The sequence below is a fragment of the Clupea harengus genome, chromosome 17 (genome assembly GCF_900700415.2).
Source record: "Clupea harengus chromosome 17, Ch_v2.0.2, whole genome shotgun sequence".
Taxonomy (NCBI): domain Eukaryota; kingdom Metazoa; phylum Chordata; class Actinopteri; order Clupeiformes; family Clupeidae; genus Clupea; species Clupea harengus.
In genome coordinates this window covers 6871722-6898266 of record NC_045168.1, presented here as the reverse complement: position 1 = coordinate 6898266, position 26545 = coordinate 6871722, and the positions used below count along the sequence as shown (strand labels likewise).

Below are 26545 nucleotides of genomic sequence, written 5' to 3'. Positions count from 1 at the left end.
ATGAGTGTGTGAGAAGAGACTGTGGTCTGGTCATGTGCTGTGGTTACCAAGGTCACCCCTGATGACTGGGGGACTGGGTGGCCGTGTTATTAGGCCCGAGTCTCTTGACTCTGTAATCCCCTCTAACAGGGAAAATCACTGAGGGAAGTAGAGCTGCACTTCATGGTTTCATTTATTTATGTCAAGTGCATTTATGTAGTATGCACTCACACACATATCACACACGTGCATGCATGCACACTCACACACAAACACAGTTCCTGTTTGTCATTCTTGTTGAAAGGCAGTCGTTCACTGTTGCTCAGGGTAGCTCCTGGGGAAGCTGTATGGCCTTGTGTTCAGGTGACCTGGGGAGGGTGCATGGCCTTGTGTTAGGGTGTATGGGGAGGGTGTATGGCCTTGTGTTAGGGTGTATGGGGAGGGTGTATGGCCTTGTGATAGGGCGTATGGGGAGGGTGTATGGCCTTGTGTTGGGGTGTATGGGGAGGGTGTATGGCCTTGTGTTAGGCTGACCTGATGTCCCGCTTTGCGTTGTATAGCACAGCATTCTGACCCTTTGACCCACATCCCGCATACTGAGATCATTTCATTGGTCATTTGGTTTCTTAATGTCAGAAAAAAGAACGCATAGATGCGGTCTTATACCCGCCCGGCACATGAGGCGCTAATGCCGTCGCGGCGTAGTCTCCACTAGCGCTACATCAAAAGCAGCAACCTGGCTCGTTCAAATGCAACCTGGCCAAGCTCTTCTAAAAGCCTGTGTTTCATCAAGAGGCTGCGACGGCCATCAACCAATCTGCGCAGACGTGGTGCCGGTGAACTCCTCTGCTACCTCACAATAACCACGCTTCATGGCCACAGAGAAAAGAAAATGTTCTTGTAGTATAGAACGGGCTGCGACATATTTCTGGGTGAAGCCAGGGGCCGGGGGTTCCCGAAGAGTGTTCTTGTTGTGCGTTACGTTGCAAATTAAGAGTGCCTTTGGGGTGACAAACAGCACTGTGCTCATTATATTTTTCATGTAGCAAAGGCTGTAGGCTGTATCTTTTATGGCCTGACAGGTGTGCTGTGGAATCATCTAGAATCCAGCCGACAGGCAGAATAAAAATGTTCTTTATTCAGTTAGATAGACGTTATATCAAGGCTTTAGGTTACCTCTCAGCATTGGTAACATGCCCCACATTGCCCCACACACACTTACTACTCGTCCCACATTTAGCGTGTTTGCATCTGGTTGCCCTAACACACACACACACACACACAGAACAGATCTGGCTCTGATCAAGGTTGGATCGGTTCCATCCTACACACTCTGTTCCGACTCCGCTCAGACTACTCCAAGAGTAATGTGTATGTGTGTGTGTGTTTGTGTGTGTGTAGCCCCTCCAGATTAAGATCTGTACGAAGTGTGTGAAGTCCAGAGCGAAGCGCGCGACTGAAACACACACCTCTGTTTATGGTTGGCGTGTGGGTCTGTTTATGGTTGCCGTGCCGATCTGTGTGTGAGGAGCCTGGTTAATGGGTTCCAGACTGAACCTTTAGAGAGGATATACGGCAAACCCAGCCCAGCCCAGGCGATACACACACACACACACACACACACACACACGCACACACACACACAAACACACACACAGCCCAGGCCAGCAACATGAATGAAATTATCTAATCTCAGCCCGGCTCAAAGAGAGCTTTAGGTGCTCTCACTACCATGTGTTTTACATGAAGCCCTAGTGTGTGTGTGTGTGTGTGGTTGTGTGTGTGTGTGTGTGTGTGTGTTTGTGTGTGTGCGTGTACCTCTGCACATGTCTGTTTATATGCACCATTTAAATATGCGTGTGAGTGTGTGTGTGTGTGTGTGTGTGTGTGTGTGTGTGTTTGTATGTTTGTGTATCCCTGCACATGTGTGTTTACATGCACCATTTTTGTGTGGGTGTAACCTGAGAGCCTGTGTACGTGTGTGTCAGTGTGTGTACGTGTGTGTGTGTGTGTGTGTGTACGCGCACGCGCGCGTGTGTGTGTGTGTGTGTGTCCAGGCATGTGCCTGCTCATGTATGTCTGTTTGTTGCTGGTGTGTGTTCAAAGGCCAGTAATTCATAGTCTGTGTACATGACTATATTAAGTGTACTTCTATATACTGTATACTTTGTGTATACATATACTATTTGTGTATTTGTATGTGTTTTTCATGTGTTCTGTGTGTGTGTGTGTGTGTGTGTGTGTGTGTGTGTGTGTGTATGTGTGTGTGTAGGGTGAGAAAGGGGAGCCGGGTATCACCATGGCTGCTGATGGATCTCTAATGACAGGACCAGAGGGACCTAAAGGAGTCAAGGTCAGCACACACACACACACCACTGCAACACACACTCTCACCATGACAGCATACACACACCACTGCAACACACACTCTCACCATGACAGCATACATACACCACTGCCACACACACTCTCACCATGACAGCATACACAGCAGCACAACAAGCACCCTCACGTCAGTACACAAACCACTGCAACAAACACACACCCCTACTGCTCATACACTGCAGAACATTCACCATTGCAACACACACACACACACACACACACACATATACACGCACCACTGCAGCTCACATTCCGCTGTGATCCACACACTCCCAGACACACACCTACAGCTCACAACCAACTGTGTCACACACACACACACACACACACACACACACACACAACCCTATAGACACATAAAGACTATCACCTTTCAAGTGTGGCTAAAACCTTATAATCTGAGATACAATCTTCACTCCAGTAAAGAAACCTTTGGTAAGACTTTACTTTAAGGAACAAATGTTAGCCATTAACACATACTGTAACTAATTGGTGTCTGTATACAATTATTCTGCCCCTCTAAGTAACATATTCAGACAGTGTATTAGGAGGCTACTAACTTCCTTTTTTATTCTTATTATATATCAGTTAGCTTAGGCTGAGACCAACTAGTTGATTATTAGGGATGTACCAAGAATAAATTACATATTCAGTGAGAATAAGAAATTGGCAAATACAGGCCTAACAAATGATCATTGATGCTTAATGCAGTCTTCATTAGGCACTAATACAGGCACATATTAGTTATGTGTTAATGGTTCACATATGTTCCCTAAACTAAAGTGTTATTTAAATAACCTGACAGCCAGAATACAAATTTAGCGCACATATAACGCATATATTAAGTTATTCCTCTCAGTTAATTAACACTTTATCAGATAATCATCACACAAACTGTTTATTTCCTAGTTTACTATGCGTTATTAATTTAAAACTAAATCACATGTGCCGTTGTTGGAATCATAACTCATTGTTGATTGGCTTGCAGTGAAGAAATTCTGTGATTCTGTTTTCCAGGGTGACTCCGGTGTGCCTGGACCGCTCGGGGAGAAAGTAAGTCCTCTGCTCTCCTCTCAGACTGGGGGCTCAAGGGTTAGCATTTAGCGGTTAGCTCTGGGTGGTTACTAATAGGCCATCAGTCTTTGCTCCTTAAATCAGTCTTTTTCGAACAGAGTTCTGTTTGTGGTATATTCCCAACTCCTCGACACTCTCACCACTGAGAATGCCCCTGGTTTTTATCAATCTGTGTAGCCACAGCTGCTAGCGTTCAGAGAGTCCTGGAACATTGCTCAGACCAAATGCTTGAACAGATCCACACACAAACTGGGTTGTAAACACGAGCAAAAGACCCAGAGAGCAAACACACAGTCCTGGACCTCTCGCTAACGCTAATATACTTAGCATGTTCTGCTACAGCACATGTTGCAACAGGAAGTGCTCGCCCCTGAAGATGAGCTTTGTTTATTCTGTTATTTCAATCAGGGCCCCATTGGACCTGTTGGACCTAAAGGAGAGTTTGGATTACCAGGACGTCCGGTAAGTGAACCAGTACCCAGTACGTGTTCAGTGTGTTCAGTCTTTTCTTCATCGGAAATGTATTCTTTTGACAAACGTCCTGCTTAATGGTGTCTTTCTTTCACACCACTCCCGCTAGTCATGTGATCTTAAAAGGTGGACATTTGTACTTTGAAATGAATGAAATGACAAGGGAAGAGAGGAGGTTTGTGTGTGTTTCTCCTAACTTGGTGTGTGTGTGTGTGTGTGTGTGTGTGTGTGTGTGTGTGTGTGTGTGTGTGTGTGTGTGTGTGTGTGTGTGTGTGTGTCTTACAGGGTCGCCCTGGGATGAATGGATTTAAAGGAGACCAAGGACAGGCTGTATTTGTACATGTAAGTTTGAAATCCCCAGGAAAACATGCAGTCTTATGTACATGTTATATACTGTGTTTACATGATCTTACAGACAGACATATGCTCACACACACACACACACACACACACACACACACACACATTAAAGAAGGCATTAAGCCAAAGCCAGTAAATTATATGAAAGGAAAGATCACTTCCTGTGGACCCACAACAAATAGACAGGCAGGGCATGTGCATATTCACATGCACACCAAACACACACACACACACACACACACACACACACACCAAACACACACACACACACACACACCAAACACACACACACACACACCAAACACACACACACAAAATCCACACACGTATGCGCGCACACACACACACACACACACACACACACACACACACACATGCACAAACGCACAGACACACCTACTCACTCACATAATCACACACACACGACACGCACACACACATACACACACACACACACACACACACACACACCTACTCTCTCACATAATTACGCACATACCCACACACACCTACTCACTCACATAATTACGCACGTACACACACACACACACTCCTACTTACCCACATAATCACACACACACACAAACACACAGTCCTTTTCCATATGCAGCGACTCCACACGTTCACCAGCTGTAGTGGGGGATCTCACTGCCTGACAGGCTGTTTGAAGTGCCCATCTGCCAGCCGACTGGCATCATGCTGTTATTTCTGCCTGCACCCATAAAGATGCCAGTCAGAGTGTTATTGGCTGATTTTAATGGCCTCCCTGTGCCAGCCTCGTGCCCAGAAAAACACCCCGGCAGGAAAAAACAACTGCTTTTATCATCAGGGACTTGAAAACAACCCATAAAAGTCCATCTAGGCTTCACTGGCACACGGCAACAACGGCTCATTCCAATACAACCCTTCAGTGGGGGGCTGCCTCATCACTACGAGACTTCTTTGGCTATGATCATAACCTGCTTTGAAGAGACACTGAAATCCATAGTCTTTGGATTGGGTCTGGCCCTAATCTGATGGGGATATGGCAGATCTATGCCTGATACACTCACAGGTCAGGTGCTGTCTGTGCATCACACCCATATAAAAGCACTATGGGAAATCAATATGTAAAGTATGTATGTAGGTATGTAGGTATGTATGTATGTATCAGTATATAAAGTATGTATTGATATGTAATTTCAATCTGGGGGGGGGGGGGTAATACATGTGGATCTCATAGGGTTGCAGTAATGTAAAGACTTGAATATTGGTTTATGTGTTGGTTTTACACTCTCTCTCTCTCCCTCTCTCTCTCTCTCACACTGTCTTTCTCTCTCTCTCTCTCTCTCTATCTCTCTCTCTCTTTCTCTCCCTCTCTCTTTTTCTCTCTCCCTACATAGGGCCCACCAGGGCCTCCTGGACCGCCAGGACGACCTGGGATGTTCAACTGCCCTAAAGGAGTGAGTAACACCTTTAACAGCCTTGTATCCCTATCTTCTCTTCTGTCCCACTCTCTCTATCTCTCTATCCCTCTATCCCTCTATCTCTCTCTCTGTCCTTCAACGTGAGTGAGTGAGATGACTACACTGTCCTCACTACTATCTTCTTCTTCACATTGTTGATTTTGTTTTTCCTGAAGACAGTGTTTCCGGTCCCTCCACGACCGCACTGCAAAAAAGGCGTAAGTGATCGCGAGAGCAGACGACCCAAGCTTTCCAGCACCTGTCTGTCTCGCATACCCTACCTCCATCTACCCTCGTATACCTCATACCTCATACCTCATCTCCACCTCTAGCTATGGCCTCTGTGGGTGTATATTTCACCAGCACAAACACCCTGCATTCCCAGATACCGGCTGACTCTGGCTGACCCCGCTGACCCCACCACGATCTGGCCTCAGTGTGGCCCAGAGTCGCCTTTTATCTCGGGCGTCGTCCCAATGCACTTTAACCTCCCACCTAATCACTCTAGACCTCTGTGATCAGGCCGCTCTGATTGGCCTGCACACTGGCCTCTCTCCAGTGATTGGACTGGAAGTGCATTGCATGTGCCGCACAGGTGTTTGTCCTCACGTAAATATACCTGTCAGTCACACTCAGGTCATCCTCCCTTCCCCTCACCCATCTCTCTCTCTCTCTCTCTAATCTGTGTGATCAGTCATGTTTGTCTTTTAGAGATGTGTTTAGCACGGTAGAGGGCGAATGTGTGTGATCTGTGGTTGTGGTTCTGTCCACCCAAACATGACACCAGAGAGTTAGCTCTGTCGGCATGCTTCATGTCATGGGGGTGTATGTTCATTCTTCATTCATTTGATGGTAATGACTAACAACTGACATACGCAAGATGGCCGACTGGACTCCCCTTCCTACTCCACAGAATGAGGAAGGCATCTGTGATGCAAATGCTGTTAGTGTTCCATCCCATCTGATTAGGCCTGTGGATTGTGTTGTGCTTGTGGCCGGTGTTTCAAATTGAAATTTGGCAGTACAAAGGCACAATCCACAGCAGGCATCAGTGTCCAGCCACACTCATTGTGCGATATGGATAAAAGGACTGTGATTAGCATGGTACCTAAAACGGGATGATAATTCCCAAATCATTGTCCTGGATTTACCCATGATGCTGCTCACCTGGTCCAGACCTGGCACAGTTACAGACCTGGACACAGCTGCAATTTGTGGAGGTCTACTGTTGCTAAATGGCAACACTTCAGGCTGGCTGTGCCGTGAACACTTCAGTGACCATGACCTCATCTTTGGTTCAGCAACCACCCACTGCCATCTTGAAGTTGCGTCACTCATCCCAGCCTGTGGTCTGCTTGCGGAATGCTTCCATGTGTGTCACCACTGCGTTCGTGCATGCCTTCGTCCATACTTGTTTGTGAAGCATCGTCGTGTGGTGTTCTCATTAACTCTTAACGACGTCCTGAAAGGCCCGATGTTTGTGGCTGCCTGAATGACAAGCAGTGCCACCAAACGCAGGTTGGGGTCCCTAAACATCCACAGGTCTTTTATGATCAGCATCCTCCAAGCAGACTGCCAGAGTCTGTGGTGAAGCTGGAGTTTCCTGGGCCTCGGTGCATTAGTGTACGGCGGGGGAAGTTTGCAGGATTTCCAGCGTGGCACACCAGGCATCCTGTCTTCACTGTAATGCAAATGCATGTGTTTACACCAGCAGTTTGATTTCCCCATGCTCTCCTCATCTCGGCCGCTAGACTAGTCCCCTAATTAAATCTGTAGTCAATTTGCATAATTTAGCGGAAATTATGCTGAAATTATGCTCACACTAATCCGCTCGTTTCCAGCGCCATGTGATTTGTTTTTGCTAAAGCCTTGACTGTGATATAACCTGCTCTAATTCTTGTCTTTATTTGATGTTTAGGTGAATGGGGAGTCCAAAGGAGGTGAGAGTTTGCCTTTTGTCTTAAGATGTTCTAAGGTTCTAAGGTTCTAAGATGGTACCAGCTCTACAGGCGTTAGTGAGGGGCCCAGAGAAGGAGAAGGACATAGTGTCATGACAAAGTTGTGATGAAATGAATATTTTCTTTCAATTCATACAGCATTGTAGAACTCATTTGAGCATTGTATTATTTTCAATATCATATACGGTATATATGATATATGAAAATGAGTTGATAACGAATGAGACACAGGGTAAACATCAGGGCAACAGGGTAAAATATCCGTGCAAAGGCTTGTGAAATGAGACGTGACAAACAGTAAATTATGCCAGAGGTATTTGGCTAACTTCAGCTTCATCACAAACAAATGGAAAGAATCGCGTCACCGCACATCAAACGGGAAGGTCTTAAGTTCAGATTTCAAAATTTGAAATACACAAAATACACACAGGAGAGATCATCTTTTCTTTTGTCATAAACAGGTCATTGTGTAGAGCAGCCCATAAACCAGCCACTAATATGGGTCTTCTTAAAATCACTCTGAGTCCTAGACAAATACACCGGCCACTAATATGGGCTTCTTACAATGACTCTGAGTCCTAGACAAATACACCAGCCACTAATATGGGCTTCTTAAAACGACCAGTCCAAAACTAATTGTGTTTTAATCAGGCATAATTCTTATGTAAATATGATTTTAGACTTTTTCCAATTACATCAGCAAAGAATCCACTCCTTCAAAGTGTTTGTTTTCCATTTCCTCTTCTGTCCTATAGAGGGCGCTACCTGTCTGACCAACAGTTCCAAAGGAGAGAAAGGGGACAGGGGTCTCCAAGGGATACCAGGAATACCTGCTCCTGCAAGTATGTCATTTCCTCCCATCCTGCCTCTCAGCACCCCTGTGGGATATATCAACTTCATGATCAATGACATTATTACGCTCATGAATTGACATTATTATAATTATTAATTGTGTTCAAGTTTATGTGCATCATAAAAAGTGCCTCTATGAACACAAACACTCTGTGAACTCACACTCACACACATAGCCACACAAAAATGCACAAACATGCATGGATGCACACATACCCCCATCTGCCACCCACATACACACTTTCCTTGGGTGAGATACAGACACCAAAGATAGTAAAGGTAGTTTTTATTTACAAACTGTAAAGATAGTTTTCATGATCAAATCTATCGTTTTGCAATAATCTACTCATCTAAATTAGGTTTAAGAGGCTTTCCAGACCTCAAACGATATTTGGAATGTTACAAAATGCATTTTGTGAAGCTAAATAGCCTCCTTATCTTTTCTTGCAGTTGCCATCCTTCCCAAGGGATTCTCGGTGAGTGTCAGCATTCATTTCATCAGAATGGGCCATCAGCCTGCTCTTCTCTATGTCATTGCACTAAGATTAAAGGAGGAGAGTTTAGAATGAGTCTTTGATGTTGTTTGTTCTTGTAATGTGTGTGTGTGTGTGTGTGTGTGTGTGTGTGTGTGTGTGCTTTCCATTGTGCATGCACTGCCATTAATGTTTGCTTGTTTATGACTGTGGCTTTTCTATCATGTGGGTCTATCTGTGGTGAATCTTGTTTGTGTGTGTGTGTGTGTGTGTGTGTGTGTGTGTGTGTGTGTGTGTGTGTGTGTGTGTTTCTTTATATGTCCATGCATTTATGTGAATACACAGGTGCATGTTTTATACATGCAGAGTGAAAATCTATTTGTGTGTGTGTGTGCACATGTCTGTTTGCATCCCTGTGTACATAACGTTGTGTAATCCTTTGGTGTTATGTGTGTGTGTGTGTGTGTGTTTGTGTGTGTGTGTGTGTGTGTGTGTGTGTGTGTGTGTGTGTGTGTGTGTGTGTGCAGCCAAACAGAGGTGATCAGGGCTATCACGGGGAGAAGGGGGAGAAAGGGGAAGCTGGATTGCCTGGCCTTCATGGGAGGTCTGGACTGGTGGTGAGTATCTCTCTCTATCTCTTACTCTATTTCTCTCTCATTCTCTCTCTCTCCCTCAATCTCTCTCTCTCTATCTCTTTCTTTCTCTCTCTACCTATGTCTCGCTTTCTTTTTCTCTATCTCCATATCCCTCTCTCTCTCCCTCTCCCCCTCTCCTCTTCAAATTCAGATTCAAATTCAGTGAGTTTTATTGGCATGGCAAAACAAACTAAGAAATTAAATGATTAAGTTCAATATAATACTGTTCAGACAACCAAAACCTAGATTGTTAGATTTGTTTTAACTTTTAGGTTTCTCTCTCCTTTCTTCCTCAGAGAGCTCTTTCTCTCTGTATCCCTCTCTCTCTCTTTCTCTCTGCTTTAACCTTCCCTCCACCAATCACTCCTCATCATGATCTTTCTTCTTTCTGTCTGTCTGCTTCTCCTCTGTCTGTCTGTCAGCTTTTCTTCTCTTCTCTTCTGTCTGTCTGTCTGCTTCTCTTCTCTTCTCTTCTCTTCTCTTCTCTTCTCTTCTCTTCTCTTCTCTTCTCTTTTCTTCTCTTCTGTCTGTCTGTCTGCTTCTCTTCTCTTCTCTTCTCTTCTCATCTCTTCTGCCTGTCTGCTTCTCTTGGCAATCTGTTCCTTTTCCCTTTCTCTCATTTTAAACTGATTGATGTTGCTGTTGTTGATGTTGTTTTTGTGTTCCATCTTTCTTTCAATCTGTTTTAAGTCTCTCTCTCTCTCTCTTGCTCTCACTCCCAATCTGTCTCTTTCTCTCTCTCTCTCTCTCTCTCTCTCTCTCTCTCTCTCTCTCTTTTTCTTCCATTGAACTTTTCTTTCAGTGGAGCACTTCTGCTATTCCTTGCTTCTCTTAACATTTATTCATGTCTCTCAGAAATGTCTGGATTGGACCTCTTCTGTTCTTTTTCCCTTCCCGTCTACTATAGAAATTATCTCTCCTCACCCCCTCCTTCGCCCGCTCTCTATCTCTTTTCCGTAGAGCTCTTTTGATGTCGAGCGCTTTGGCTCAAGAACATCTCGTTTCATTTGAATGCTGTTAAAATAAATAGGAACAAAGAAGATTTATTTCTCTCATTTCTCACATTTTTGAGTCGGGCCTGAAGCCTTCCATGTAATCAGAGTTCACAAAGATGCCTGTTGCCAAACTTTGATTTGCGAGATGAAAGGGAAGACTAGTGTTGAGCTAACACAGTTCATGTACTCAACACTGTGAACACTGTGATTATTAATACATGCTTAAGCCAAGGCTGAGAGATTCCTCTCTTTCTGCCAACCATACTTTACCAGCAATTAGCAGCGATTCCAGTTCTAATTCTATCTGGACATGTCTGACAGCTATGACAAGGGCTTGGAGGCAATCCGTGTCTGAATTGAGTTATCATTTGAATTTCATAGCTTTATATAAACGTGATCACACACAGCTGGGGACTTCATCGCATTCGTCTTTGTGCTTTTACATCTATTATTAAAAAGAAAAGGAAAAGAAAAGACAAATCAGGGAATCAAATCTCACATCCTCTGACATGTAATGACAGTGACAGTGTGAGGTTAATGTGGTTATGAGAAGCTCAGGTGATCTTATTTACCTGGTGACAGTGTGAGGATAAGGTGGTTATGAGAAGCTCAGGTGAGCTTTCCCAGGATGCTTAGGTTGTTTAGCCACTCAGTGGGTTTAAAGTGAAAACTCCGCCTGAGAGAATGGTGCATAGAGAATAAACACACTGTAAAATTATAAAGATATAATTCAATTTCATATAATTAAGATAAAATGGAATTCACTATTAGTTTATACTAGTTCATCCCTAGCCTGGATACCAGACCGAACTTAGCCCCGCCCACAATGTTTTTGGTTGGGAAGTTCGGTCTGGCATTACTCCATTGAGGAGAAATTATCTGCGGCTCGATATCGGCCGTACCAATCAAATTGTTAAGGCGGGCTTTATACGATGATGGACAGATGATCAACAGTAACGTAACCAACCACGTCACCAACACACGAGTTGAATTCGTTTTCAACAAACATGGCTGCCGCTGGAGAGCTGAAATGTATAGATTCGAGTCCATTTAGACATTGACAGTGCATTAATTTTGAAAGAGGAACAGAGAAACGCGATTAAGGCATTTGTCAATCGAAAAGATGTTTTTGCCTTCCTTCCTACGGGATCCGGTAAACGTGTAATGTATCAGCTGCCCCTGGTCACATACTACGTTGTTCTGATTGGTTGTAGGTAACCAATTGAGCGAAGAGGCATTTTTTCTCCTGGTTCGGTTGAAACACGCCCCATAATCACAGCCCAATGGAGCGATATCAGACTCATATTCTGACTAGAATTATGAGTATGACATCGTCAGGCTAGTTCATCCCATCATACAGTGTAGAACTTAAACTGTGTAGGTTTTTTCTTCAGTTGTTTTTCTGTCAGAGTTGAAGTTACCAGTTACAGACAATTCTGTCCCATTCCACAGTGTTAAAGTAATTCTACAGGCAATATCAAGGATGTGAAAAGATCAGGAAAGTCCTAAAAGATATCGCCAGTGTTGATCATAGGCATTAATGAAGCTGTCTGATTCTCACAGGGGCCTAAGGGCGAATCCGTTATGGGTCCCAGGGGACATCCTGGGATTCCTGGCCCACCTGGGGTGCCTGGTTATGGGAGAGACGGACCCACTGGCCCCCCTGGCCCTCCAGGGCCTCGTGGACCTCCAGGCTATGGTTCTGGTAAGAGGACTTAAGTTTGTGTCAGCCATGACCCCACATGTGGTTTTACATGGTGTACCTTCATGCCATAGTCATGTAGTAGTCATATTGTAGTCATGCCGTAGCCATGGTGTAGCCATATCGTAGTCATGCCTTGGTCATGTCGTAGTCATGTCGTAGTCATGTTGTAGTCATGTCGGAGTCATGCCGTAGTCATGTCGTAGTCATGTTGTAGTCCTATTGTAGTCATGCCGTAGTCATGCCGTAGTCATGCCGTAGTCATGCCGTAGTCATATCTGCAATATTATCAAGTATATTCATCAGACTGCTCGATGCTGCCATAGCATAATAGATATGGAGATATAGAGAAGCTCTTTTTAGCTGATGATTAATAGCCTGCTGATTATTATCCTAGCGATTGCTAACAGGAGGGTTTTGTGTCTCTGCAGCGTTGGCCACGCCAGGACCACCTGGTCCTCCAGGCCCGCGGGGGTCACCAGGCGTCTCAGGGGGCTCCACTGGGGTGAGTAACGGCAGAGCATAGTAGTGGTGGATGCACATGGTGCAGGATTAAGCAGGCAATGTCTGAAATACACTCTAGTCAAACATACATTGTTAAAACTGCAAAAAGTGTTCAAATCGGTTGGTGCATTGGGACAGAATAAAGATCTTGCTTGCTGTGCTATCGGAGTTAAATCAAACCGTAGTCTGTAAACACTGGAGAGGTCTTAAAAATGGAGAGAATGGCAGAAGTGTATTTGTGTATATGAAGTTTTCAGTGTACTTGAAAACATTTCCCTTAATATTCATCACTTATTATGAACTACCTAAAGACAGCCAACACCTGAAACATTTATAGGGAGCCTGAAAAAATGGATTGATTGTTTCTCTAGTAGATCTTGGACAGCAACCCTGTTTGTGTTGCATGAAAGATCTCCTGAAAACCTCTCTCACTGTAAAATGGTGTTCATGCTCTAGGTGAAAACGTACCCCAGCCTTCAGTCTATGACTCAGAGGTCCTATCTGGATCTGGACGGAACAATGTACTTTGTGACGGACGCAGGAAGGCTATACCTCAAGGTCCCGGGAGGGTGGAAGGAAATCCAGGTGACCAGTCCTCTCTTTGGTTCATCTGCATTGTGTTTTTATTTAATTGAATTTGACCTTTTATGGGTGGAAATCCCAAAAAAGCAGGCAGATATGCAGTTAAATATCAAAGTCAAATTAAACAGATAGAAAAACAAGAGTTCCCAGTTCAATTAGAATTTGTTTTAATTATTTTAAAGTTAAATAATCATATAAAATAGTATGTGCTCAATACGGCTAGTATTTCTGATCAAACAAATAAAATACAGCTTAGTGTACCAAAGTATGCACTCATCTGAAGGACATCTCATTAACCATCACTTTCCATCACTATGGGAACAGTGCATATATTTGCAGACAAACATAGTCTATTGTCAAGCACTGTCATTGTGAACTAGCATCGCCTCATTTTTGCTAATGATGGAGTATTGTATAGCTATGAAGCTCGGCTGTGTACTCCTGCACAATGACCATGCATTGGTGGAGATGAGCTCTAGGCATACAGACCTTGAAAAGAGAAGCTTCTCTTTATGTTAACATAAATACACTGTTCTTAAAAAAACAATAGTTGTCTCAAGATATTGTTTAAAAGTATGACAAATATATATATATATTTTTTAATGGAAAGATTCTGGGTATTGAGTTAGTACTGAGATTCAAGACAAATGTCTTAACATTACACTATTATTATTATTATTATTAATATTATTATTAATTTTATTGGGTTTTCATGTCTGCTGGTGGGTTATTTGCCTATGTGGACTGAAGGGGTTTTGTGTTAGTCCAGCACTGATGTGGACTGAAGGGGGTTTGTGTTAGTCCAGCACTGATGTGGACTGAAGGGGTTTTGTGTTAGTCCAGCACTGATTTGGACTGAAGGGGTGTTGTGTTAGTCCAGCACTGATTTGGACTGAAGGGGTGTTGTGTTAGTCCAGCATTGATGTGGACTGAAGGGGGTTTGTGTTAGTCTGGCACTGATGTGGACTGAAGGGGTTTTGTGTTAGTCCAGCACTGATGTGGACTGAAGGGGTTTTGTGTTAGTCCAGCACTGATGTGGACTGAAGGGGTTTTGTGTTAGTCCAGCACTGATGTGGCTTCTCTGGTCTCCTCTCAGCTGGGGAAACTGCTGGAAGTCCAGTCGCCCATTATTCCGCAAGATGAGGTGAGCATAACCGTCATGGGGTGAATTGGATTACACTGTTACCCACTGGTTTAACACACACACACACACACACACACACACACACACACACACATGTGCATACACACACATGCACGCACGCACACACACATGCACAGACACACACGCATACACACGCACGCACATTCACACTCACACACACACACACACACGCATGCACGCGACACACACACATACAAAGCATATGCACTCAGATATACTCCAAAACACAAATGCAAGCATGCAGAAACACACACACACACACACACACACACACACACACACACACACACACACACACACATACACACACACACACAAACATGCAAACCTGCATTCTGATGTTGGGACAGGGAAAACAACAATGTTTTCTTAAGATTTTAATTAGGGGAACGCCCAATCCCTTCCATATCTTTGGCTTTATACACCCCTTCACACGAACACACATTCACACACAATTACACACAGACACACACACACACAATTACACACACACACACACACACACACACAGATAAACCTTTTAGGGTGACATGAAAATGTAAGTGGCATTTGAATTGTAGATGAGGTGCTAATGTGTGGCGGTGCCAACCCGTAGTATTAGCATACATTTCACACTCCATTAAATAAACTCAGCTCTTGTTTTGGTTTGTTTTTTGATGTTTTTTAGGAAGACAATAAGGCTAAATCAATGACAGATTCACTGCACTAATATATCTACATGCTATTAGTCGTAATGTTTTTCACTGAATATTAGCACCCTTTAGCTGTTTATGTATTTGTGTGTGTGTGTGTGTGTGTGTGTGTGTGTGTGTGTGTGTGTGTGTGTGTGTGTGTCTGTATGTGTGTCTGTATGTGTGTACGTGTGTGTGTGAGTGTGTGTGTGTGTGTGTGTGTGTGTGTGTGTGTGTGTGTGTGTGTGTGTGTGTGTGTGTGTGTGTGTGTGTGTGTGTGTGTGTCCATGTCTAATGAGGCCATCCTCTCCCCTATCTGCAGGCTCGGCCGCGGCCCCAGAGTCCCGGCTCCAGCAGCAGCAGTATGCCCCAGATCCACGAGGGCCAGGCGGTGAGTCCCGCAGCACAACACCACATTGTTCTCCTCTCCCCTCCCCTCTCCTTTTTCCTTTCTCCCCTCTCCTCTCCTCTCCCCTCCCCTCCCCTCCCCTCCTCTCCCCTCTCCTATCCTCTCCCTTCTCCCCTCTCCTCTCATCTCCTCTCCTCCTCCCCCCCTCTCCTCTCTCCTTTCTCCCCTCCCCTCTCCTCTCATCTCCTTTCCTCTCCCTTCTCCTCTCTCCCTTCTCCCCCCTCTCCTCTCCTTTCTCCCCTCTCCTCTCCCCCTCCCCTCCCCTCCTACCCTCTCCCTTCTCCCCTCCCCTCTCCTCTCTCCTTTCTCCCCTCTCCTCTCCCCCTCCTCTCCCCTCCCCTCTCCTATCCTCTCCCTTCTCCCCTCTCCTCTCATCTCCTCTCCCTTCTCCTCTCTCCTTTCTCCCCTCTCCTCTCCCCCTCCCCTCCCCTCTCCTACCCTCTCCCTTCTCCCCTCCCCTCTCCTCTCTCCTTTCTCCCCTCTCCTCTCCCCCCTCCTCTCCCCTTCCCTCTCCTACCCTCTCCCTTCTCCCCTCCCCTCTCCTCTCTCCTTTCTCCCCTCTCCTCTCCCCCCTCCCCTCCCCTCTCCTACCCTCTCCCTTCTCTCCTACCCTCTCCCTTCTCCCCCCGCCTCTCCTCTCCTCTCCCCTCCCCTCTCCTATCGCTTCTCCCCTCTCCTCTCCTCCCCCCTTCTCTCTCCTTTCTCCCCTCTCCTCTGCCCTCTACTCTCTCCCTTCTCCTTTCTCCCATCTCTCCTCCTCTCCTCTCCCTTCTCTCCTGTCCTCTGCCCTCACGCAGAGCTTTTAAAGGGAGACCAAAGTTTGGGACACCACTTAAAATAGGTGCTCTTTAGAAAACAAGACTGTAATGCTTGATCCTAGGCGAACGAATACTGTGAATAATGCAGGTCCCTGTCCCTGTCCCTGTCCCTGTCCCTGTCCCTTGTGTAAGAGACAGTGAAAGTGTCCCAGTGGCTTGGGGGGGGGTTGGGGACATACTTGTGACAAATAAATATGGATCTATCAATCACTATTAGATGACAACTTAATATCACGCAAGTTAGACACGAACTGTTGCTTTAAATGTGAGCAATTAATTCCATCCATTAAATGCAACATTAACAGATAGAAAGTGAAATTAAATATGTATCAGATTCATTCTCCATGCCATCTAGATCACTCCACTTTACAAAAGGCCTTAAAGAGCCCTCATAAGATGGTTGACATTATCAGGCAGTACTGGCTTATTAGTAACCAGTGAATTATTGTTCAGCCACATATAACATATCATTTTAGCAATATCAACACTACCTCATCAGCTTCCCAAAGGCATGCAGTCTAATCTTATTTGCCTTGCAGCACGCATACCCTCTCAACCACACACACACACACACACACACACACACAAACAAACACACTCACACACACACTACCAGAATTCATAAAGAAGTGTGTGTGTGATGCAGAGTCATATTTGTGTTTATCCAGCAGCCGCAGTCTTAAAAAACCAAAATGGAAAAATCTAAGTAAATTAGGGCTTTTTAGTCAATGAGTAAATGAGTTGTGTTTATGTGATGTTTTACAACAAGCTAAGTGGTGATTTATGTTAGGTTTAACTGTTTTTTGTTTATTAAGACTGTATTATCCAGAATTCTTAAATTAAGTCACAGTAATTCTCTGAAGTCTCCAGGTTGAAACAGATTGAATCAGACGGGCTGAGTTACAGTTGTATCCCATTGGTACGGTTCACAGTAGTTTTTTGTTCGTGCATTTTCGTTGCGAATGAAATGATGATGGAATTTCTCGAGAATCTGACCCATAACCTCACAACCCAAAAAAAGCCCTGAAATTCAATCTTTGTTATGACTTGGTGAAAACCCCCGAATGTTAGCAAAAAAAAAAAAAAAGTCACTGGCTTGTCTTGGGCCAAGCCTCAAGATGAACAGGAGTCAGAATGTGATTTTTCTGTGGTCTCCAGGCTGCTCGTTTTAGACTAAATTACCCTTCTGTCCCTCCCTGCCTCGGAGGAGCCATCCCATCCCATCCCATCCCATCCTAACCCAGGCCCAGGCAGCAGGGCCTTGTGCAAGCAACCCTGTGATGGGAAGACCTCTAGAACCACCGAAGCGCTCTCTTAAAGCAGCACAATGGAGGAATTGCTAATCGCTAACAAGATGCTAGCGGCTAAACCTAGCGAAACCTCTTGAAATTTGCTTACTTTGACACTATGACAAACTAGTGAGTCAACAACTTTCCTAACACAGTCAAACATCAAGCAAGTGCAACACAAGACAAAGCAAAACGGCAAATAAGCTACTTACTAGTTCGGCAGACAGTAGTAACCGGGCGGCTTCAGGCAAACTTACATAACGCAGTAATATGCCTACGGACCCTGGTTTGGCAAAGGCACGGAGGCGATTCTGCATATTAAACGTCATTGTAGCGCCCCAATTTTTTTTAAGCTGTTATTTTAAGGTAAAACTGCTTATCCTAACCCTAACCCATTAAGTACAATTACTACATAATGCCACTTTAACACGCCATCACACACACAGAGATGCCAATACAGATAACTGTATAGCTTTATAGAACAGAGAGAGGCTAATATTGCCATGAGGTCTAATATTGGTTTGATAGCATGGAGTTGCCTACTTCAAATTACTATACTGACGAAGCCACCGATGTGTTTTTTAGCACGCCATCACACAGACAGGAGGCTATCTGTAGGTTTAGTAATATGAAATGAGCTACAGTATAGGAGAGATTCTTATAATAATTATTTTTTATATTTATCGATTTAACAATTATTCATTTTGAATGTCCCTCTGCCTGCACATTGATAACCCGCACTGTGCATACAGATGCATATGCCGCCAGGGCAGAGACCTGCTTTAATGTAGGCTTAGCAATATGAACAAACACACACACACACACACACACACACACACACACACGTGTAGGCTTAGCAATATGAAACGGAAGACTGAACATATGCTTATAATTTGCAATAATTATTATTTTCTGTCTCTTGTCCTCCCTGTGCACACACACATGCACGCACACACACACACACACACACACACACACACACACACACACACACACACACACACACATACACACACACACACACACACACACACACACACACAGCACATATGGGAGTGACTATAGCACCTGCTGTAAGGGAGGTGCAGTAGAACATATTGAGTTTTATAAAATGGGTTAGATGATATGATTATAATCCATGTGTGTGCTAATTGTGTGTTCTTTTCTCTCTTCTCCATGCACGCACATGCACACACACACACACACACACACACACACACACACACACACACACACACACACGACATAACCACCCCCTTACCACCAAACACTTACCACACCCCATGCACACACACCCTCATACACACACACTTACCACACCCTATACTCTGTACCCCCCACACACTCACACATCAATGCTCATAACACACTCAAATCCTCCTACCATACACACACACACACACCACACCCCTTCCCTGCCACACATGCCCACACACACACACACGCGCACGCACATACACACACATTTTCCTTCCTGCCATACACTCCACACACCCATTCATGCCACATATGCACAAACGCACCCACACACACACACACTTTCTCTCCCTCCTACAGCTGAAATTGGTGGCTTTGAACACCCCCCTCACCGGTAACATAGGTTCGCTCACCGCTGCAGACCAGGCCTGCAGAGCCCAGGCCCAGGCCATGGGCATCCGAGACCAGTACCGGGCCTTCCTGTCCAACCACCTGCAGGATCTGGTGGACGTCATTCACCCACAGTACCGACGTACCTTGCCCATTGTCAACCTCAGGGTAAGATCATAACAGCAGTCGGTGCCTAGCCTCAGGGTAAGATCATAACAGCAAACGGTGCAATCAGTTCCCACATGGGCTGCGTGAGTCAACCCAGGAAGTAAGGTGGTGATCACTGACCAGAGTCATGTGTCCCATTGAGTAAGATCATACCTTTTTACCTTTACTTTTTGCACACCAGAAAGTACTGAGCTGTTCTCCAGTGGAATGGGCCTCATTTAACATACATGAATGTACATATAGAAAAAGTAGAGGATGCATTGCCTCTGCACTCTGAAACCTTGGTTGATATGTGAGCAGAATAATATCTGATCACCTGTAAGCCTTATCAGTTGTGTCATTGCTCCTGTGCTCATGTTTCCTGTTGCTGTGCTGCTTTCTACCTGCTTTAGGGTGAAGTCCTGTTTGACAACTACGAGCACATCTTCACCAAGAGCAGCGCTCTTCCCCACGGCATCCCACTCTTCTCGTTCGACGGACGGGACGTCATGAGCGACCCCTTCTGGTGAGTGTGGTCTGCCTGCAGAGGTTTTAGAACCTAGTCGAAACGTCTGGTACAACCTCTATTTGAAACCCAAAGAAACAATTTTGAGCAACGTCATGGTCATAGGTTAAACATCCTTACATTCGTAGTTTTACCCCTCAAAAATATAAAATTCCCTTCAGTCCCTTTAGTCCCTTTAGTCTGAAGTAGTTTCACATGATCCTGAAACAAGTTCAGAATGCTTTAAACACCACTGAAATCAAAGCGGCAGTTCTGTGCACCAAACACACAAACGTACCTCCACCTGGAGACGCTTTCATCTGTATATGTATAGAGAAGTACAGATAGTAATCAATGTATCAATGAGGTAGTCATCAATGTATCAATGAGGTAGATAGTAATCAATGTATCAATGAGGTAGATAGTAATCAATGTATATAGAAGCTTAAGCGTTGGCCCCAGAATGAAAGACCTTTCCTTTTTGTGTTTAATAACCTGACATGACACAGGAGGATACAGACCAAACATTTATAATCATGTATGTGTGTTGATGTTAAAACGTCTCACGAAACCCTTTCTGAGTACAGGTTTCAAAAGCATAGAAGCTGGTTTCGTTTCAGAGTTGAGCGTAAAATATAGGCTACAGCAGACTCAATGAATGGTTTATGTTGAATGATGCAGCGTAAACATAAACATATCCTATATTGAGCTATAAGAGACTGAAGTGCCCTCACGTCTAGTGCACTCAACCCCAAATCCGGCCGTCCTTCCCTGTAAAACGCGCTGTTGTTTCATGCATCTGTCATCGTGCCTTTTACTGCGTCTCCCAACCTTAGTTGACCACGGCCTTCCGAAGAAACGCTCTACACCACTGTCCTAAAAATGCCTCCATCGCAACGAAAACAAGCGCGCTCTATAAGAGGCTCCCGGCCGAAAGCCCCAGTCACACGAGCCGCAGCGCAGCACTCGGCCGTGCCACCTCTGTCCAGTGGCGTGTTTTCGACACGGCTCCCGCTTCAGCCCACCCTCGCCTTTCTGCCTTCGCTCTGTTTATTTCTATTTCGACGCCGGGACGGTTAAATTTAGACGCGGAGTTCGATGCTCTGGTTGAGTCGGAGACAGCAGACCAGCAATTGCGGTTTATGAGTTGTTTTTTCGAGCTGTTTGTGAGCTCTTTTTTTCCCATTTTTTTTTCCACGGCCGCCGTGGGTGACTCATGTTTCAGAGAGAGTGGAATGGAACTCATGGAAGTGCTTTCATGTTGGCTCTTCAGTCAGGCCTTACTTTTGGTGTCCATAACAGCTGTCTACAAATACAATCACAACTTAGACAAACAAACACATTAGAAGTTAGAATTAGAAGTTAGAATGTTTCACTTTCCTGTAAATATAGGTATGATTTTAGTGGTTACATTACTATGTAATATTACTTGTAAAATGTTTAGCCTACAAATCTTGTTCAAGTCGTGTGTCCATCTACATCTTTGAGCACATGTACATATATTCATATTGTTGTATGTGTGTTTTATTTCTATGTGTGTGTGTATGTGTGTGTTTGTGTCATGCTATGCATGTGTGTGCACATGTTTATGTATCTGTGTGTGTGTGTGTGTGTGTTTGTGTGTGTCCTTCGTCCTCCTCAGGCCACAGAAGGCCATCTGGCATGGCTCTTCCCCTCAGGGTCGGCGTCTGCAGGAGAAGAACTGTGAGTCGTGGCGGGCCGGTGACATGGCCATTGTGGGCCAGGCCTCCTTCCTCTACACGGGCCTCCTCAACCAGCAGAGCCGCAGCTGCTCCAACCAGTTTGTGGTTCTGTGTGTGGAGGCCAGCCCAGAGCCCAGCTCCTACCAGGAGGTCCGCAGGGGAACCCGCTATGCCTACTACTACAGGAACCCACGCAGTTCACACAGAACCTAACTAACTCCCACACACACACGCCTTCCACCAACACATCACTCGCCACCTTCGTCACCGCCGTCATCCTCATCATTGCCATCGCCACTGACAACAGCTCCAAACGCTCTGGAAAAGGTGTAAATATATGTAAATGTACTGATCGCCATTACACCATGACCTATGACCCATGACTCATGACATCACGCCACAACCCAAGCTCTCTCCTCAGCATGTGTGTGGGCTGCTGGGATGGTGCTACGGAAAAGCAGGTTGCGGAGAAAGAAACTATTCAGTAGTCGCTATGAGTCTCGCATTCAGGAAGGCTCCCTGGGCTCTGTGATCGATCGCCCTCTTCAAGGTCAAGGAGGCTCCTCTGTTTTGTTTTGTTTTGAATTGTTTTGTTTTGTTTCCTGTTTTGTTTTCCTTTTTTTGCCTCCTGGTCCATGGTTTTGTCTTCATAGTTCATTGGAGACTGCTGTTCATTCACCCTTGGCGAGAATTACCAACATGGAGTCCTGAAGTCCAAAAGTCATTTTTATGCACTGTAGTTTTCCTTTTTTTCTACTGTTTGTTTTTCTCAACAAAGGCCTTTTACATCCAGAAATATCTTTTTTATGAGCAACAAAGATTACTCTCCGTATTTAATTTAATTTCAATGTTTTATTTATACCGTGACCGCACATAATCTGAATGTCAAATGATTTAGGATAATTATGTAATTTATAGTTCCACTCGTTCAAATGGACTGTGCTCCATCCCGCCACCTCTTGTTGATTTGTGTTGTACAGCGTTGGTTTTGATTAAATCAGATCAACTTTTTAAAATTTAATTAAATGACATGACTGCATTTGTAAGAAAGATTCCTCCCGCGAATTATGAACTTCAGAGAGAAAAGAAAATTGACTGCTCTCTCAAGTCTTTCCTTTTGTTTTAAATGCGAAAAAGTATTGAACAACATCTGGGAGGGAGATTGTGTTTTATACATTAACTTGTGCCTGTTGAATAAATGTTTTTTTTTCCAGAATCTGACTCTTCTCATGGGCCATTCCACTGATAGTAGGATCTAGATCTTAGACATAGATGATGATGTAGAGACAACCAAAACTCAGAAAGAATCTATAACTGAGTGTGTGAGGAGCTCTCCTGAACTGTGTTTTTCACACAGACAAACTGACTGTGGATTGAATAGATGTGGCCCCGATCTGGTCTACAGTCAGCTAGGCAGGGATCACACTGAAAATCTATGAAGCGGCAGCAGCAACATGCAATGCAACACTCACACCACAAAAACTCCATTTGTTTAAACAAAGTTCAATCTCGTGATGGGAAATGTTTATTTCTGTACCACAGAAAGAAATCATGTGACTGCAGTTAATGAGAAATGAGAAAAGAGTTAGCTTTAGGCTCCAGTCACACACATTCCAACTGCAAGGGACATTACAATGTGAAATGGCCTCGCAATATATTACACCTCCCCTCTTATATCTACTCTATGAGCCACAGCATAGCATACAGGGTTACTGTGAGTAACAGCGGATAGTTCACCTGACATGACAAGTACAAGGATTAGGGTTATTTAAGTTCAAAGTATCAATGCGTTGTTACCCATTAATAATGAATGTGTTACAGTGTATTTACACTGTTACAAGGGCACTGACGAAGACCAAGACAAGCTGGTCTTGTTCTCATAATAGCACTTTACCCTCAAAGATCCCTTAACTAATATGAATAGGTATAGTAGTTTATGTTAAACAAAGCATTAAGGATGCAGTCTGCAATTGTTGATATTTGAGCTCAACGGCCAATCAAATTACGAATTACAAAAGTGTATGGTTAGTGCAGTATGTAGGATTTAGGGTGATCTCATAGCAGAAATGAACTATAGTATACATAATTATGTTTTCAGAAGTCTATAATCGCCATTTTAGAATGTGCTCTATTTCGTATCTATATAGGTAGCGGGTCCTCACCCACAGAGTCTGCCATTTTGCGCCGCCATGTTTCTACTGTGGCCCAGAAGGGACAAACAAAAACACTGGCACTAGAGAGGGCCTTTTGCTTGGAAAAGGAGAGGTGTTTAGTTGATAGCAATATACCACCTCACCGCTAGATGCCACTGAATCCTATAAAATGTACCTTTAACATAAACCAAAAACAAATAACAAACTTTAACCTTCAACCTTAAACTTCATCAACATTACACATGGTTTCTTGATATTGAAGTTCATGTTGTATTCATATTCATAAATGCCCTTCAAAATGTTATATAAGGGTACTGTAGCATAAAGCATCACTGTTTCCACTCTGATGAAGTCACTTAAGATGCCCGAGACTGACTGTTTGGATCGACACATTGCTGAGTTACAAGCTTTAAGAGCACATCACATGTTGTGCCCACTCGTAAACATGATTGGCACGCTTTAAACACTCTCTGTGCCAGTCTTGGACACAGATCACGAGGCTAATGGCTGCCAGTCTTGTACCACATCGATGCTGACTGATCCTAAAAGTTCACTGGAACTCGTGGGCGCTCTGAGAGGGCCTGTAAAACAGCCTTTAAGGGCTGAAATGGTTTTGTTTGTGAAGGGTGCTTGTTGGGCATGATCTGACACCATCAAGGCTGGCACTGTGGTTTCACAACAACAGCAACCACATCACACTTACTGTTTGACCCCACACCTTCATAAGTGTGCCTACTGAGCCGAGGAGCAGCTGCCAAACCCGTCTCCTTTCATCTCATGCTCTTTTCTCAGGAATATTTCATGGACTTTTTTTAATTGTCCTGTTCCAAATTGCGTGTGGCATTAAAAATGAAGAGATGGCAGCTTAATGTTTGTCGTTGTGGGTCAGTTTGATGAACATGGTGCCAGAAACACCCTGGTTACAATTCAAATCCCACCAGTGCTGAAACAAACATGCTGTCTCTGTGTGTCATATTTGGATTCAAGTTTCTGCCGGTGTCGTATTTGGTAAATACTTCTGAGGAGCCCTTAATCACCAGGGTTGGGTTTCCCAAAGCCTTCTTAATGCTACATCATTCCTAACTCGTACCTTAAGCCGTACCTTAACATTTCGAGGTGTTTCTTTCGTAAGGTTGGTCTGGACCACTGTTAGCTATACCCTAACACAGTTTTCAGATAAAACACATATTTTACAGCCTAAAGAAATTGTGTTAGTGTCTGGACCTATGCATTTACTGTAATGTAAGTGTTGCATTACATTTTGTGCTTCACTAAATACAAAAATCTGTATAAATAAATTAAATGTAATCCCTTTAATCCCCACAAATCCATGTGTGGCATTTGGCATACAACTGGGAACTTTTTCATTTTGACTTGCATGGTAATTCTTGCTTATGTTCTTTCTAATAATGATTACCTGCGCTCCAATCTGAGTCATGCCCATCATACTCATCTCACACATGCTCAAACCTGAAGCATGGATTCAGCCTCTTCAGGAACTCTTATATGTGGGGAGGTGTCTCTTAGGGGAACTCTATGGGGAGTTGTTTTGAGAAATGCCTAGAAACAACTTTAGTAAATTATTCTTTTCAGGTCTTTCTAAAATGCTAAGAGACCATTATTGGGAGACCAAGATCTGGCCATTGTATTCCAATTTATCATGGATTATCTGCTTTGTTTTCAGTCTGTCCATCAGCTGATCGATATAGTAGATGACCCCACACCCTTATCAGGGATACTGTGGTGATACATTACATACAGTATTGTATGGACATTTGGACATCAAACCCTCTGAGTTGTGTGTTTGCGTGTGCGTGTGTGCGTGTGTGTGTGTGTATGCTGAGTGTACACGTCCACCCAGTCAGAGCGCACCACTGTGTGTTGTCATTAGCAGAGAGGCCTATGATTACGGGACATATTTAAGTGCGGTCACGGGTAAATGAAGGTTATGGAGTCGTTTCATGATGCGTGGTCCTCATCTAAATATAGCCGTGACTTTATGTAAGCGGTGGACCCCATCCTGTGGCTGATTATTGGGGCGACATGTGCGAGCCACATTCGGGGGAAGTAAGGCCGTTTCCTCCTGGTTTGTGTTCCCTTTCAAAGCAGCCCTGGCAAAACGGACCACTTTAAAAAGGCCGGGCCGAATTAAAACACGTGCCGTGATTACAACCGAGGCCAGTGCAGGATGTGACAGCGCGGCGCTCAGAAGAAGGTGCGGCTCAAAGGAAGGCTGTGCGCTCGCTCTGCCACGCTGTGACTAATTAAATGCGACTTAATCTCGCAGCTCTGGCGTGCTCAAAGGGCTTTCCGTGCCTGCAGACTTCAAACGCTCGTCTGGTGCCCATCTCCCCCACTGCCTGCGAGAGGCGTGCAGCTGTGCACACCTAGTGATTTCTCTGCTTAAAGGTGCAACAGGCAGCGCCATACGAAAACAAAAAAAAGGATGAAGTGGGAAGGATTTTGAAACACTTGGGTTGAATGGGAGACTGTAAAGAAGTCAAATAGTTTTTTGTTTTTTTTATTCCACTATTTTGAGTGCTCTGTCTAAATTTTGGACACACCTTCATTAGATGCAGGGTAATCCAGAAAAATTGGATTTATAAGAGATTTAAACCCATCATTACCTCTAGGGACCTTTAATTTCATTACCAGTTGTGGAAAAAGTTATTTTTAGCTTTAA

At 44.4% G+C, this 26545-nt stretch overlaps 1 protein-coding gene across 3 annotated transcripts in view; it reads left to right on the top strand.

Annotated features, from left to right (window-relative positions):
- col15a1a (collagen, type XV, alpha 1a) overlaps positions 1–22925 on the top strand; it is a 93797-nt gene extending 70872 nt beyond the window's left edge. For 2 of the 3 annotated variants that reach the window (XM_031584377.2, XM_031584378.1), the window contains 18 exons: positions 2252–2332; positions 3382–3417; positions 3847–3900; positions 4195–4251; positions 5652–5711; positions 5891–5932; positions 7633–7654; positions 8428–8514; positions 8975–9000; positions 9525–9614; positions 12191–12332; positions 12761–12834; positions 13290–13418; positions 14512–14559; positions 15574–15642; positions 19325–19522; positions 19915–20027; positions 21649–22925. In XM_031584377.2, coding sequence (XP_031440237.1) covers positions 2252–2332; positions 3382–3417; positions 3847–3900; positions 4195–4251; positions 5652–5711; positions 5891–5932; positions 7633–7654; positions 8428–8514; positions 8975–9000; positions 9525–9614; positions 12191–12332; positions 12761–12834; positions 13290–13418; positions 14512–14559; positions 15574–15642; positions 19325–19522; positions 19915–20027; positions 21649–21922 — 1602 coding nt within the window. In that variant the 3' untranslated portion in view covers positions 21923–22925. The remainder of the gene's footprint in view (positions 1–2251; positions 2333–3381; positions 3418–3846; positions 3901–4194; positions 4252–5651; positions 5712–5890; positions 5933–7632; positions 7655–8427; positions 8515–8974; positions 9001–9524; positions 9615–12190; positions 12333–12760; positions 12835–13289; positions 13419–14511; positions 14560–15573; positions 15643–19324; positions 19523–19914; positions 20028–21648) is intronic. The other variant, XM_031584379.2, reaches the window with a different exon arrangement.
- The last annotated feature ends 3620 nt before the right edge of the window (positions 22926–26545 follow it).